At 40.6% G+C, this 15,539-nt stretch overlaps 1 protein-coding gene across 3 annotated transcripts in view; it reads left to right on the forward strand.

Moving 5' to 3' along the window:
* The window catches only part of LOC126203465 (acetyl-CoA carboxylase), a 440,754-nt gene that overhangs the window by 333,492 nt on the left and 91,723 nt on the right, over window positions 1-15,539 (forward strand). For all 3 annotated transcript variants that reach the window (XM_049937783.1, XM_049937782.1, XM_049937781.1), the window contains 3 exons: window positions 5,249-5,398; window positions 5,509-5,712; window positions 13,867-13,985. In XM_049937783.1, coding sequence (XP_049793740.1) covers window positions 5,249-5,398; window positions 5,509-5,712; window positions 13,867-13,985 — 473 coding nt within the window. The remainder of the gene's footprint in view (window positions 1-5,248; window positions 5,399-5,508; window positions 5,713-13,866; window positions 13,986-15,539) is intronic.

Consider the following 15,539-nt stretch of genomic DNA (forward strand, 5'->3'; position numbering starts at 1 on the left):
TGCCTATTGGCTTCTATCTCGGGTTCTTCGGCCGACGTTCATCTAATGATTTTTCGGATGTTTCGCCAGCACGATTGGCTGGCATTGTCAAAGTTCAGTCATTCCGACATAAACTTTTCCGCATGTGCAAGGTATACGGTATTTTCCCGACATTGCAAGTGGGTCTCTTTTCTCCTTCGCCGATCTAAGACACTCTTTGATCTTCCTTGTCGGTTTGAAAATCGTCTTTACGCAGTGTTTACGCAATATACGGCCGATTCTGTCCGTCACTCTGGGAATGTATGGCAGAAAGGCCGTACCCGACATTTCTTTTTCTGGTTCCTTACTTCGCCAAGTGTTTGGCTCTGTTACACTTCTAATGTAATTTGTGGAGTACCCATTGCTCCTCAGAACAGTTTCCAGGTGTTGCATTTCTCGTTTGAGGTGTTGAGGCTCACATATTCGTCCTGCTCTCGTTACGAGCGTGCTAATCATGCCTCTTTTCTGGCTCGGGTGGTGGTTTGACAGTTTGTGCAGGTATCGGTCCGTGTGTGTCGGTTTTCGATACACGCTGTGTCCCAGGTTTTCGCCGTCCCTTGTGACCAGCACATCTAGAAATGGCAGTTTCTTGTGCTTTTCTACTTCCATGGTAAATGTTATGTTGGCATGGAGGCTGTTCAAGTGTCTCAGGAATTCACTGAGCTGTTCTTCACCATGGCTCCACACCACGAAAGTATCATCGACGTACCTGTACCACACCTTAGGTTTGCAAGTCGCCGAGTCCAGTGCCTGTGCTTCGAATTGTTCCATGAAGAAGTTGGCCACCACTGGACTGAGAGGACTACCCATTGCGACGCCTTCCAGCTGTTCGTAGAAATCGCCATTCCACGTGAAATAGCTCGTGGTGAGATATGCATGGAAGAGCTTTTTGATGTCTTGCGGGAACATGGAACCGATGTGCTCCAGAGCGTCGCTGAGTGGCACTTTCGTAAATAACGAAACAACATCAAAACTGACCAGGATGTCGTTTGGCGCAAGTTTCAGTTTCTTCAGATTCTCAGTGAAATGTCCTGAGTCCTTAATGTATGTGTCGGTCTTTCCCACGTGTGGCTGGAGCAGAGAGGCCAAGTGTTTCGCCAGTTTATACGTTGGTGAGCCAGGAGCGCTAACGATCAGTCTCAGTGGAACGTTGTTCTTATGGATCTTGGGTAATCCATACAGCCGAGGTGGTAGGGCTTCTGTGTTGTGCAGGTTTCTCTGTATGTCCGCCGGCAGAGAAGACGCCTTGATTAATCTATTCGTATTCCGAGTGATATGCTGCGTCGGATCTGCGCTTAGTTTTCGGTACGTCGTCGAATCTAATAGGTCTCGGATCTTTTGCTCATAATCTTCGGTCTTCATTACGACGGTCGCATTCCCCTTATCGGCAGGCAGTAACAATATACTCTTGTCGGCGTTGAGATTCTTAATGGCTTGTACCTCTTCTTTCTTCAGGTTGCAAGCTGGTTGTTTTGCTCGGCGCAGTATCCTGGCTGTTTCAGTGCATATTTCCTCTGCCCTTTCACAAGGAAGGGTCCGAATGGCTGCTTCGGTGTTGGCAATGATGTCCTCCATAGGTGTAGTTCTCGGGATGATAGTGAAATTCCCTCCTTTTTGAAGAACAGACACTTCCTCTTCGGTCAATTGTCGTTCAGTGAGGTTGACCACTGTGTGTGACATGTCGGGAATCGCCTTGTCGGTCTGCTTCTGGCATCTTTCAAACTTTTTCTTTTGCCGCTCGGTGCAGCGCTCGAGTTCGTTCTGCATGCTCCTGTGAGTGATGCTGTCGATCTTGTCCCAGTCGTCTCGATGCATTCTGCTACTTAGTTGATAGAAAATGTCCAGAAGTTCCTGATCCGTTCTTGCCAAGTCTCTCCGTGTTGTATGTATTCGCTCACGAAGAAAAGCTCGTTCCATTCTGTTGTAGATACGATGTGCTTGGGCGGTGGTGAATAGGCGCTTGCATCTCAAGAACTTTGGTGTAGCACATTCATCTCGGCACCGTGACAGAAAGGCGAGAGAGGACATCAGTCGCACTTTCTTCTTCCGTCGTTGGTCAAGGCGTCGGTACAATCTGCAAATCTCCTCCCCGTAGAGGCGTAATACAAAATTGTTAAGGCTTTTGTGGCCACTTGTTGACAAACTGCCTGTTGGCTTCTGTCTCGGGTTCTTCGGCCGACGTTCAGAGAAGCTGTAGAAATTAAAAAACACGCAAACAGTTTCAACAAGAAAGAGGAAAGCCTTAAGGTAAACGGATCCTGGCTTCCCGTACTGCAGCGAACGACCGTCGCAGGTAGCAAGAGGAGAACCGCACTGGAAGTGACCGCGGAGAAGCCCTCGGACGTTGGCGTTCCAGGTACGTATAGTCTGCGGCCGCGAGCTCGCCTCCAGTTCACCACTGGCAATGGAGGGTGAAGCTTTGACAATGCCAGCCACTCATGCTGGCGAAACGTCCGAAAAATCATTAGATCAACGTCGGCCGAAGAACCCGAGACAGAAGCCAACAGGCAGTTTGTCAACAAGTGGCCACAAAAGCCTTAACAATTTTGTAAATGTGAAACTATTTCCTAACATAAAACTTCTTGCTTGTTGTAGGACTAGACATTTGATATTGGTACTTTATGAATTATATTCTTTCGTGTTATACACGTAAATTAGGTAGATAAAAATGACCATTTGTGCCAAAACATTCTCACTTATACAGTGTGTGTTACAATTGCTGCATTATTAGAAAGATCTGTTTCATTTTATCTAGCAGACAGTGTCAAAGTAGATGTAAATATCAAGAAACCACGCTGGTCTTGGGTACTATTTATATTAACAGCTTTTTCAGTATTAGACGACAACATTTTGATTTTTCATGTAGCAAAATGTTTGCCAAACTTTGATGATGTAATAGATTCTTTCACAAAAAGGAAAGCACGCCGTGTAAAGCTGTAGCAAGATTAGATTATGTCGTACAAAAGGACGTTACTAGGTGACAGGCAATAAAGAGTGCAAATTTTCTGAAGAGTTCTTATTCTCCTGGTTACAAATAACCCCACTGAATTGCACAGAGCGAAGACAGTGACGTGCAATAGAAGAATGCTGTGTGGAGAGGTATGGTGCTGCACTTTGGCACACTTACGACCAAAGCAACATGTCTTGCGTTTCCTTGAACATATGTTTTATATATCAAACGTTTCAGGAAGATGTGCGCTACAAAATGAACATATTTTTGAAAAATTGATTTTTTAAAATATTTTTATATCCTATCTCAAACACTTGAGGGGGAGGGAGGGAGGGGTACCACTATCAAGTTTTTGCACCAGTTCGGAAATATTGTAGGTCTGGGGCTGCTTTTCACTATTACTACTCGCAGAATGCAGTCTAAGTATTCTTTTCCTATTACTCAGTCTGGGACTGAACTCGGCCGACCAGCGACTGGTGGCTGGTTAAGTCAGCATTGACAGGGGGTGCTAAACTCTGTTTTCCTGCCCTCTCTTTCCATTGGCATGCAGATCAGCACCTTCTTGATGCACTGGTCGGTGTGCAGTCGATGGTTTAGAACTTCACATTCCTTGTCCAACGCCCCCCCCCCCCCCCCAAAAAAAAAAAAGAAACGAAAAGAGAGAGAAAATGCTGCACCATTGTATTGTAGGGAGCCATCTTACGACACTAGAGGAGGAGGGGGAGGCAGGAAGCTGGGTGGTGTGATGAGCCATGAACCATAACTGGGACTGACGCTTAACCCCCTGCTGCACCCCGACAACGATCCTGCACCCAGAGGGGAATGTCGTTCGCAAAACCCCCGAAAAGGTTGACGCCCTCTTTCTGAGCCAGTCTGAGGGAAAACAGAGGGTGGCGATGATAATGGCAGGGGTGCTGGGATGAGTGGCAGAAAGTTGAGCTGCTGCGGTGCCAAAAGCGATGAGTCCAGCTCCATCTTTGGTGGTATCAGAGAGACACCCAAGGGGGGCCGTGCCGGCTCCCCTTTAAGGGGCGGGAAAATCTTGTAATCGACAAGCAAACATCTGGTTCTGATGACGGCACAGCAACCCAGCAGGACGTTGAATTGAATACGTGCAAGTGCTCAAATTTTGAAGAATTGTTCCTCTTGTGGAGCACCTAGTGTGACCAAAAACTCTGATAAAATAGAATCATTAGGCATAAAGCAATACTTGAGGCGTGTCGGAGGCACCGATCGCTGCAGTGGGTGTAGCAAATGGAGCAGCGTGTGGTGGTGCCGGCCATGTAGAAGCTCTGCCAGCGACGGACCGTCACGAGGCTGGGGGCAGCAAGTCGCGAGGAAGAGCAGCAGAGCTCGTTCCTGTGTGTGTGAGGCACATAAATTGTTCATCTGTTGCTTGAATGTACGCACAAATCGTTCAGTTCCTCCACTCGACTGAGGATGAAATGGAGCAGTGGTAAGATGAATGATACCACAGACTGTACAAAACTGTTTAAAGTCCTGAGCCATAAACTGTGGTCCATTGTCTGTAACCAAAACTTCAGGCAAACCTTCCAAGCAAAAGTTGTTGACAAAGCGTGACTGGTACTTTTCAATGTAGTAGAGTTCATGGGCACTGCAAATGGATATTTGCTAAAAGAGCCCACAAAAATAAGCCAAAAAGTGTTTGAAAAGGGACCAGTAAAGTTGATATGCACTTGTTGCCACTACTGTACACGAGTCCTCCAGACATGAACCTTTATTCTGCTCTTACATTTTGTGATTATTCTGTTAATAATTTGTGATATGTTCTCTTAATTTTTCCTCTTCTATGTTTATGGTTATTTCTGTTATTAATTTTCTTATCTACTCGTTTTCTGCCCTCTGATTACATTTCCTTTTGTCTAGATTTATTTGTATACCTATTTTGCCCGTACGTGTACTTCGTAATTGTAGTGATGTTTGTTGAAACCTAACTATCCATTAAGCACTTTTTCAAAACTGTTCTCTCTTCCTCCTCTTATCATTATTTGCTACCTCTTTGTCATTGTCCCATTTTGTCCTTTTTGTTATTCTCCAGTGTTCTGAGTGAATTACTCATGCTCATACCATATGAAAATTGTTTTAATTTTTCAGTTTAGAATGTCATTGTTAATCGTGATCTGCTGTTGGTTCTTGAAGTAAGCTTACCTGCATGTGAGACTCCTATACCTTTCTGTTTGTATTTTATAATTTGTTTCTGTTCATAGAAACACCCAATACTTTCACTTTTATTTATTTACATTTTGGTTTATATTTTAGGTAGCTAAGAAGAATATGCTTGTAACTATGCTAATAGATCATTTATGGTCAAATGAACCGGGACTCACAGATGAATTAGCAACTACATTGAATGAATTGACTTCACTGAACCGTAGCGAGCACTCTAGAGTTGCCCTAAGAGCAAGACAAGTAAGTAACCATGACTTTAAAGAAAACTAATTTATTAAGATCACATTTTATTTAAACAAATCACAACTAGCATTTTTTTAACTGGGTGCATTATTCTTTATTTTCTGCAGGTGTTAATAGCTGCTCACCAGCCAGCTTATGAACTGCGGCACAATCAAATGGAATCAATTTTTCTGTCTGCAGTTGACATGTATGGCCACGATTTTCATCCTGAAAACTTGCAGAAACTCATCATGTCTGAAACATCCATCTTTGATATCTTGCACGATTTCTTTTTCCATACCAATAAAGCAGTGTGCAATGCATCTCTAGAGGTTAGTATAATTAAATTGCTATCTCTGTTGCTTAAAGAAATGATATGCATTTACATTTATGTTGCAAAAACTTTAAGTTTACAAAAAAAGTGATATTTAAGGCTCTATTTGTGTGATTTTTTAAATATATGATGGATAAATTTTATGCTACTTATACAGGTTACAGGTGTCAGTTGTGGTACACAGTAATACAACAATTGCCTTGTCTTTGTTGTTATTGAGACCTTCAATCCAGAGACTGGTTTGTTGCAGCTCACCATGCTAGTCTATCTTGTGCCAATCTGTACCTATCTGAATAACTACTGCGCCATGCTTTGAGTTGAACCTGCTTTCTGTGCTCAGGCCTTTGTCTCCCTCTTAAAAGTTTTATTCTCGTGCCCCCCCCCCCCCCCCCCCAACACACACACACACACACACACACACACACACACACACACACACTCTCTCTCTCTCTCTCTCTCTCTCTCTCTCTCTCTCTCTCTCTCTTTTCCACTCTTCCATCCATTACTAAATTGATGATTCCTTGATGCTTCATTGTGTTCCCTATTATTTAGTCAATCTGCGCCATAAATAACTTTTTGTCCCAGTTTGATAACTTTTTGTCCCAGTTTGATTAAGTACATCCTCATTAGTTACTCAATCTGACCTCGGGTGTTGTGCACTCTTCTGCAGCACCACTCTATAAAATCTTGTATTGTTTTCTGGCCTGAACCTTTTATTTTCTGTGTTTCACTTCCATACAAGGCTACAGAGTGGACAGTGTCTTGAAAGGAGGCTATAAGATGAAAATCAACAAAAGCAAAACGAGGATAATGTAATGTATTCGAATTAAATCGGGTGATGCTGAGGGAATTAGATTAGGGAATGAGAGACTTAATTTAGTAGATGAGTTTTGCTATTTGGGGAGCAAAATAACTAACTGCATTACAGAACGCAGCATGTCATTCTCAGTGGAGAGAAGTCTTCCGAAGTAAGAGTGATTTCAGGTGTGCCGCAGGGGAGTGTTGTAGGACCGTTGTTATTTGCATTATATATAAATGACCTTGTGGATAACATCGGAAGTTCACTGAGGCTTTTTGCGGATGATGCGATGGTATATCGAGAGGTTGTAACAATGGAAAATTGTACTGAATTGCAGGAGGATCTGCAATGAATTGACGCATGGTGCAGGGAATGGCAGTTGAATCTCAATGTAGACAAGTGTAATGTGCTGCGAATACATAGAAAGAAAGATCCTTTATCATTTAGCTACAGTATAGCAGGTCAGCAATTGGAAGCAGTTAATTCCATAAATTATCTGGGAGTAGGAATTAGGAGTGATTTAAAATGGAATGATCATATAAAGTTGATCGTCGGTAAAGCAGATAACAGACTGAGATTCATTGGAAGAGTCTTAAGGAAATGCAATCGAAAAACAAAGGAAGTAGGTTACAGTACACTTGTTCGCCCACTGCTTGAATATTGCTCACCAGTGTGGGATCCCTACCAGATAGGGTTGATAGAGGAGATAGAGAAGATCCAACGGAGAGTGGCGTGCTTCGTTACAGGATCATTTGGTAATCGCAAAAGCGTTACGGAGATGATAGATAAACTCCAGTGGAAGACTTTGCAGGAGAGATGCTCAGTAGCTCGGTAAGGGATTTTGTTGAAGTTTCGACAACATACCTTCACCGAGGAGTCAAGCAGTATATTGCTTCCTCCTACGTATATCTCGTGAAGAGACCATGAGGATAAAATCAGAGAGATTAGAGCCCACACAGAGGCATACCGACAATCTTTCTTTCCACGAACAATACGAGACTGGAATAGAAGGGAGAACTGATAGAGGTACTCAAAGTACCCTCCGCCACACACTGCCAGGTGGCTTGCGGAGTATGGATGTGGATGTAGATGTAATGATGGTCGAAGTAGAGAGGATACAAAATGCAGACTGATAGTGGCAAGGAAAGCGTTTCTGAAGAATCGAAATTTGTTAGCTTCGAGTATAGATTAAAGTCTCAGGAAGTCGTTTCTGAAAGTATTTGCATGGTGCGTAGCCATGTATGGAAGTGAAACATGGACGATAACTAGTTTGGACAAGAAGAGAATAGAAGCTTTCGAAATGTGGTGCTACAGAGGAATGCTGAAGATTAGATGGGTAGATCACATAACTAATGAGGAGGTATTGAATAGAATTGGGGAGAAGAGAAATTTGTGACACAACTTGACTAGAAGAAGGGATCTGTTGGTAGCACATGTTCTGAGGCATCAAGGGATCACCAATTTGGTATTGGAGGGCAGCGTGGAGGGTAAAAATCATAGAGGGAGACCAAGAGATGAATACTCTAAGCAGATTCAGAAAGATGTAGGTTGCAGTAGGTACTGGGAGATGAAGCAACTTGCACAGGATAGAGTAGCATGGAGAGCTGCATCAAACCAGTCTCTGGATTGAACACCACAATGGTACACTTCAGAGAGAGAAATTCGGATTAGATATCCTAACACTTAAAATTATATTCATTGTTAAAAAATACCTCTTTTTAAGAAGCACTTTTCTTGCTATTGCTAGTCTGCTTTTCACATCCTCTCTACTTTGCTACTAAGTGAACAAAACTTATCTATTAGTTCTAATGCTTCATTTCCTAACCTAATTCTCTCTGTGTCACTTGATTTGGTGCAATTTAACTAAACTCCATTACCCTTGATTTACTTTTGTTCATAGTTATCCGATATCCTCTTTCAAGACACAATTCGTTCTGTCCATCTGCCCTTCCAAGTGCTTCGACAAAATTACAATGTTACCAACATACCTCAAAGTTTTTATGTCTTCTGCTTGAGACTTAACCACTTTCCAAATTTCTCCATGGTTTTCTTTATGGCTATTTTGGAAGAAGTATTTGAAATAGAACTTCAGAAACTAGTTTGGTGTTTACAACTAAATGGTGAGTCATTAACCTTTGAAAATTTTAAAAACATGGTTTTGAGTAAACTTGGTTGAATAAATTTTGATATCCCATAACCAATGTAAATACGTATCATATTTCTTCACAGCATGTAAAAGTGTTTGAAGAAAGGATGTGGTGATTACTCCATCATGAGAAGTAGAGTTTTTAGTGGTAATACTTGTGTTATATAACAAAAATTTGTGCAACTTACTTAAAAGTAATTTAAAATGTTTAAACTTCTATTCCCTAATTAAATGGGCCATCGATTTTCTGTTTGGATTATAAAATCTGTCTCTCTCCTCCATCTGATACAGTATGAAAACACATGATGACATCTGAGAGAGTGATTTTGCATCTGAATTTGTTAGCTATCATCTCAGTGTATTTCATTTCTGTTGTTGAAATCCATTTGGTACTTAGTGTGTCTGCCCAATAGATTGCGCCAGGTCATATTGAACTTATTTCTTACTAAGTGTACACACACACACACACACACACACACACACACACGCACACTATGTTATAAAGACAGTTGCTAGCCACTAATTTGAAGACTTTTTTTTTCTCAGCACATTTTATTTCTCCATGCCATTTCTGGTTCTGAACTTTAGTTAATAATAATTTGGCTGCATTACAAGATAAACTGCTAATCAGACATTGGTTGTTTTGTTTGCTATGATGCCAGTGAACATGGCCGATACCAGACGAAACAAAACAACTAACATCTGATTAGCAGTTCATCTCATAATGCAGCCATCTGATGGTGTATGAAAGTTTGAAACCAGTAATGGCATGGAAAGATAAATGTCTTCAGGGGATTGGGGGATCCCAATAGGTCTTTAAATTAGTTGTGGTTAGGTGTTTCTATAACATAGTTTATAATACAGCTACGAATTCTCACAGTGTCAGCTACTGACAAAGTAGCTGTTTATAAGTGTGCCCATAATTTTTAATACATTATGTAATCAGTGGCAACCAGACATGCACTAGTTCCCATAATTTTAGTTGTGTGTCCTCATACTGGGTTAGAAATGTTATTTGTTATTTCAAAAACTTTAGCTTCTTTATGCAACATTGATTCAACAACTGCACATAAATGTCAGCTTTCAGTAAAAGTAATCCTCAAAGAAATCTGAGAGCCATTATTATGTCTAAATACTTGTCTCAGAATGAACCAAGGGCCTTCAGTGGCTTATTTACTTCTCTCTCTCTCTCTCTCTCTCTCTCTCTCTCTCTCTCTCTCTCTCTCTCTCTCACACACACACACACTCACACTCACACGTACGAGCGCGCGCTCCCCACCCTGCATGATTGAATGACCAGTGGGAAATGTGACTTCTTTAAAACTAGACTGTTTTATTCGTTTCTACAAATAAACAGAATTAAAGTGTGCACCAATACTGAAGTGGCAGTTGTTTACTGCACATGTCTACAGGTGACAAGGGAGTTGCTACAATGAATTGTGATTTTTTAGTGTCCATGGATTGGGCAAGCAGATTTAAGACACCTAGGAAAAGGGAGAGAAGGAAACATAGTAGGTGAATATGGATTGGGGGAAAGAAATGAAAGAGGAAGCCGTCTGGTAGAATTTTGCACAGAGCATAACTTAATCATAGCTAACACTTGGTTCAAAAATCCTAAAAGAAGGTTGTACACATGGAAGAATCCTGGAAATACTAGAAGGTATCAGACAGGTTATATAATGGTAAGACAGAGATTTAGGAACCAGGTATTAAATTGTAAGACATTTCCAGGGGCAGATGTGGACTCTGACCACAATCTATTGGTTATGAGCTGTAGATTAAAACTGAAGAAACTGCAAAAAGGTGGGAATTTAAGGAGATGGGATCTGGACAAACTGATTAAACCTGAGGTTGTACAGAGTTTCAGGGAGAGCGTAAGGGAACAATTGTCACAAATGGGGGAAAGAAATGCAGTAGAAGAAGAATGGGTAGCTCTTAGGGATGAAATAGTGAAGGCAGCAGAGGATCAAGTAGGTAAAAAGATGAGGGCTTGAAGAAATCCTTGGGTAACAGAAGAAATATTGAATTTAATTGATGAAAGGAGAAAATATAAAAATGCAGTAAATGAAGCAGGCAAAAAGGAATACAAACGTCTCAAAAATGAGATCGACAGGAAGTGCAAAATGGCTAAGGAGGGTCGGCTAGAGGACAAATGTAAGGATGTAGAGGAATATATCACTAGGGGGTAAGATAGATACTGCCTACAGGAAAATTAAAGAGATCTTTGGAGAAAAAAGAACCACTTGGATGAATACCAAGAGCTCAGATGGAAACCCAATTCTAAGCAAAGAAGGGAAAGCATAAAGGTGGAAGGAGTATATAGAGGTTCAGTATAAGGGCAATGTACTTGAGGGCAGTATTACGGAAATGGAAGAGGATGTAGATGAAGGTGAAATGGGAGATATGATACTGTGTGAAGAGTTTGACAGAGCACTGAAAGATCTAAGTCGAAACAAGGCCCCGACAGTAGACAGTATTCCTTCAGAACTACTGATAGCCTTGGGAGAGCCAGCCCTGACAAAACTCCACCATCTGGTGAAAAAGATGTATGAGACAGGCGAAATACCCTCAGACTTCAAGAAGAATATAATAATTCCAATCCCAAAGAAAGCAGACAGATGTGAAAATTACCGAACTGTCAGTGTAATAAGTCACAGCTGCAAAATACTAACGTGAATTCTGTACAGACGAATGGAAAAACTGGTAGAAGCCGACCTTTGGGAAGATCAGTTTGGATTCTGTAGAAATGTTGGGACACGTGAGGCAATACTGACCCTACGACTTATCTTAGAAGATAGATTAAGGAAAGGTAAACCTATGTTTCTAGCAATTGTAGACTTAGAGAAAGCTTTTGACAATGTTGACTGGAATACTCTCTTTCAAATTGTGAAGGTGGCAGGTTAAAAATACAGGGAACGAAGGCTGTATACAATTTGTACAGAAACCAGATGGCATTTATGACAGTCAAGGGGCATGAAAGGGAAACCGTGGGTGAGAAGAGAGTGATACAGGGTTGTAGCCTATCCCCGATGTTGTTCAATCTGTATACTGAGCAAGCAGTAAAGGAAACAAAAGAAAAATTAAAAGTAGAAATTAAAGTCCATGGAGAAGAAATAAAAACTTTGAGGTTTGCCAGTGACATTGTAATTCTGTCAGAGACAGCAAAGGACTTGTAGGAGCAGTTGAACGGAATGGACAGTGTCTTGAAAGGAGGATATAAGATGAACATCAACAAAAGCAAAACGAGAATAATGGAATGTAGTCGAATTAAATAGGGTTATGCTGAGGGGATTAGATTAGGAAATGAGACACTTAAAGTAGTAAATGAGTGTTGATATTTGGGGAGCCAAATAACTGATGGTCGAAGTAGAGGGGATATATAAAATGTAGACTGGCAATGGCAAGGAAAGTGTTTCTGAAGAAGAGAAATTTGTTAACATCGAGTATTGATTTAAATGTCAGGAAGTTATTTCTGAAAGGATTTGTGTGGAGTGTAGCCATGTATGGAATTGAAACATGGACAGTAAATACTTTAGACAAGAAGAGAACAGAAGCTTTCGAAATGTGGTGCTACAGAAGAATGCTGAAGATTAGATGTGTAGACCACATAACAAATGATGAGGTATTGAATAGAATTGGGCTGAAGGAAAATTTGTGGCAGAACTTGACTAGAAGAAGGGATCTGTTGATAGGACAAGTTCTGAGGCATCAAGGGATCACCAATTTAGTAATGGGGGGCAGCGTCGAGGGTAAAAATCGTAGAGGGAGACCAAGAGGTGAATACTCGAAGCAGATTCAGAAGGATGTAGGTTACAGTAGGTACTGTGACATGAAGAAGCTTGCTCAGGATAGAGTAGCGTGGAGAGCTGCATCAAACCAGTCTCAGGACTGAAGACCACAACAACAACAACAACAAGGTTGGGATGGGGATATGAAGAATATAATCAGTGGGAGTGAAGGTAACCTTCACAATGATGAGATGCATGGTCAGAACACACATAACCAAGCTTTTGGACAAAGTCTTATCCCTAAACTTTCATCAAGAGAGAGAGAGAGAGAGAGAGAGAGAGAGAGAGAGAGAGAGAAAATCCACTGCTACATTGAGTACATTGTGCATGTACTGTAGCCCATATTCAGTACCATAAAATGATATAGAATTCAAATTTTAGATTTAAAATTCTTGGAAATAACCTTTCTTCTGAGTCAGGATCCTGCATCCTAATATTGTGTTTCATGTAGAGCAGACAGTGCATAATGATGTCTGAGTGTCTTAGCTACTACAGTTAGTTGTGAAGCTCATAGTTTTTTGCATGTTACCTACAGTATCTCTTCTGCTGATATAATTGATTTATTTTTCACAAAATAAATTTGTTAATCCGAGGACCTATATTTTAAAAAGGTTCTGTACCACTGAAATTTCCGACTAACACTTCCCTTATTAGACAATGTGCAAACCATAGATCAGGTATTTCTATGAATGTGTGATTGGTGCCTTGAGATATTGTTATGGAAGTCAGTGTGAATTGATCTTCTGTAGCTACCAAGGCCCAGGAATCATTCATTGGTGCTTCCCTTCAAAAATGCAGTGAAAAATGCAAAATCTCTATTTTCTTTACTTCATATAAATATAATACTGGAAAGGAATGTGTTACAAAGGCACCAGAAATCTTGATGATTTTCAGTTTCACAAGATTGTTCTCTGGCCAGAGAACAATCTTGTTGAGCCATGTTGTCACAACCACCAATTGAATATATCCTGAAAGACAGTTTGTAGATCAGCATGCCACACACCTAACTAGAGTCTACATGACAAGGAAATCTCATCTGTATTCATACAATGAGACAGACAATTGGGACAGTTATCAGAATATTTGATGTGGAAAAATAAACATTTCTTTTGGACTGATATGCACATATTTGTGTAACATGAAAATATGCTGAGATAAGTTCCAATTTGACCTTTTATAATTGTGCTCTGTGCGTGGCACTCCAAGGTCATTGAAGACCTATATATTTATTTTATGAGCGCACACACACACACACACACACACACACACACACACACACACACACACACACACACACACACAGAGAGAGAGAGAGAGAGAGAGAGAGAGAGAGAGAGAGATCCTATGCGATAGTGTAACATTTTATTATTTTATTTGTGGAAATAACTTATGTGAAAAATTTATGATTTTCTCTTGTAGGTTTATGTCCGCAGAGCCTACATATCCTATGAAGTGACATCACTGCAACTGTTAGAGCTTTCTGATGAGATCAGTTTAGTACACTTTCAGTTCCTGCTACCATCCTCTCATCCCAACAGGTAAAACTGAATGCTTTATGCTCCTAATTTATATAAAACATGATTTTTTGGTAATTTGGAAAGTATATGTTGAGCAGGAGGGAGACACTAAAAATACAAGTGCTATGCTTATTTAATAAATGTATGATATTTGTTTAAAAAGATGAATATACAAAAGATAAATAGAAAAACCACTTGAGAGTGATACCCACCAACAAAGGGTACTGCATTGGCCTAAAACAACACACTCATAGCATAGTTCTCAAGTTTTGGAATTTTAAGAGTTTACACTGTGAGAAGAGAAATCTTTTGATGATGCAAGTCTTATTCGGAAAGTAATGTTCGATTTCTTATAAAACATAAACTATCACAGATTTTTTCAAAAAACTTTATTATTTAATTCCTTACATGTTTCTCTATTTTTCATCTTGGTTTCCATATTTATTTAAAATTTTGTCATAACATTCTACAAGCTTTCGTATTCCTAAGTCACAGATGTTTGCAGGGTGTGAGGATAACCATTCTTTAACTGCTTCTTTCACCTTATCATATGTTGTGAAGCACTTGCCGGTGAGAAACTCCTTTATGTAGTGGACCAAGTGAAAATCACTCATTGGCAAGTCTGGACTGTACAGCGTGTGGACAGTTGCTTCTCATCCAAAAGATCTGATCAGATTTTGGATGTGAATGGCAGAACGGGGTCTGACATTGTCATGTAGCAACAAAACACCAGATGTTAGAGGGCCATGTTGCTTTTTATGTATTGCATGGCAAAGTTTAGTTAGGGTAGTGCAGAAAGCAGGTGCACGTATTGTTGTCCCTTGGTGCATAAACTCGACTGACAAGACTCCGTGTGCATTCCAAAACATAGTTGTCATAACACTGTGTGTTGAGAATGTTTGCTTGGCCTTGACTTTGACTGATGATATCATGTGACACGATTTCATTGACTGATATTCGAACTCTGGGATTGTGTGAGAAACCCATGTGCCCTGCAACAGTGTTCTCTAAAAATTGATTACCTTTCTTATGATATCAGTAAAAAATAAGAGCACAAGCCATTCTCTCCATTTTGTGTTTCTCAGTAAGCTGTCTGGGAGCCCAGCTTTCACACAATTTGTGAAATTGAAACTTATCAGAGACAGTTTTGTGAAAAGTTGTTCTACCCACATTGGGTAAATCCAATGCTCAAGTTGAAATTGAGAATCGTCAATCTTCACAAATCTTTTTGGCCACAGCATTAACCAAGTCTTCTGAGATCACTGATGGTCGGCTTGATCACGATTTGTCATGGGCATCTTCCCATCTCTCCTTGAAAGCTCTCATGAACTTACACACTTTGGTTGGGCCATACAACACACTTACCTGCCAGTGAATTTCTTACTCTCAGAAACCAAATCACTAACAATCGGCAGACTGATCAGTTGTTTTAAACATTTTTAACCGACATGTAAACACTGCATCAATACCAATGCAAATGGCATCATTTGAGGAGCAAGGTGTGCTGGGAGTCGGTGTGAATGTGCACTTCAATGTATGCTTGACCATAGCCGACTAGTACGCTCTTAACGGCCT

The sequence above is a fragment of the Schistocerca nitens genome, chromosome 9 (genome assembly GCF_023898315.1).
Source record: "Schistocerca nitens isolate TAMUIC-IGC-003100 chromosome 9, iqSchNite1.1, whole genome shotgun sequence".
NCBI lineage: Eukaryota > Metazoa > Arthropoda > Insecta > Orthoptera > Acrididae > Schistocerca > Schistocerca nitens.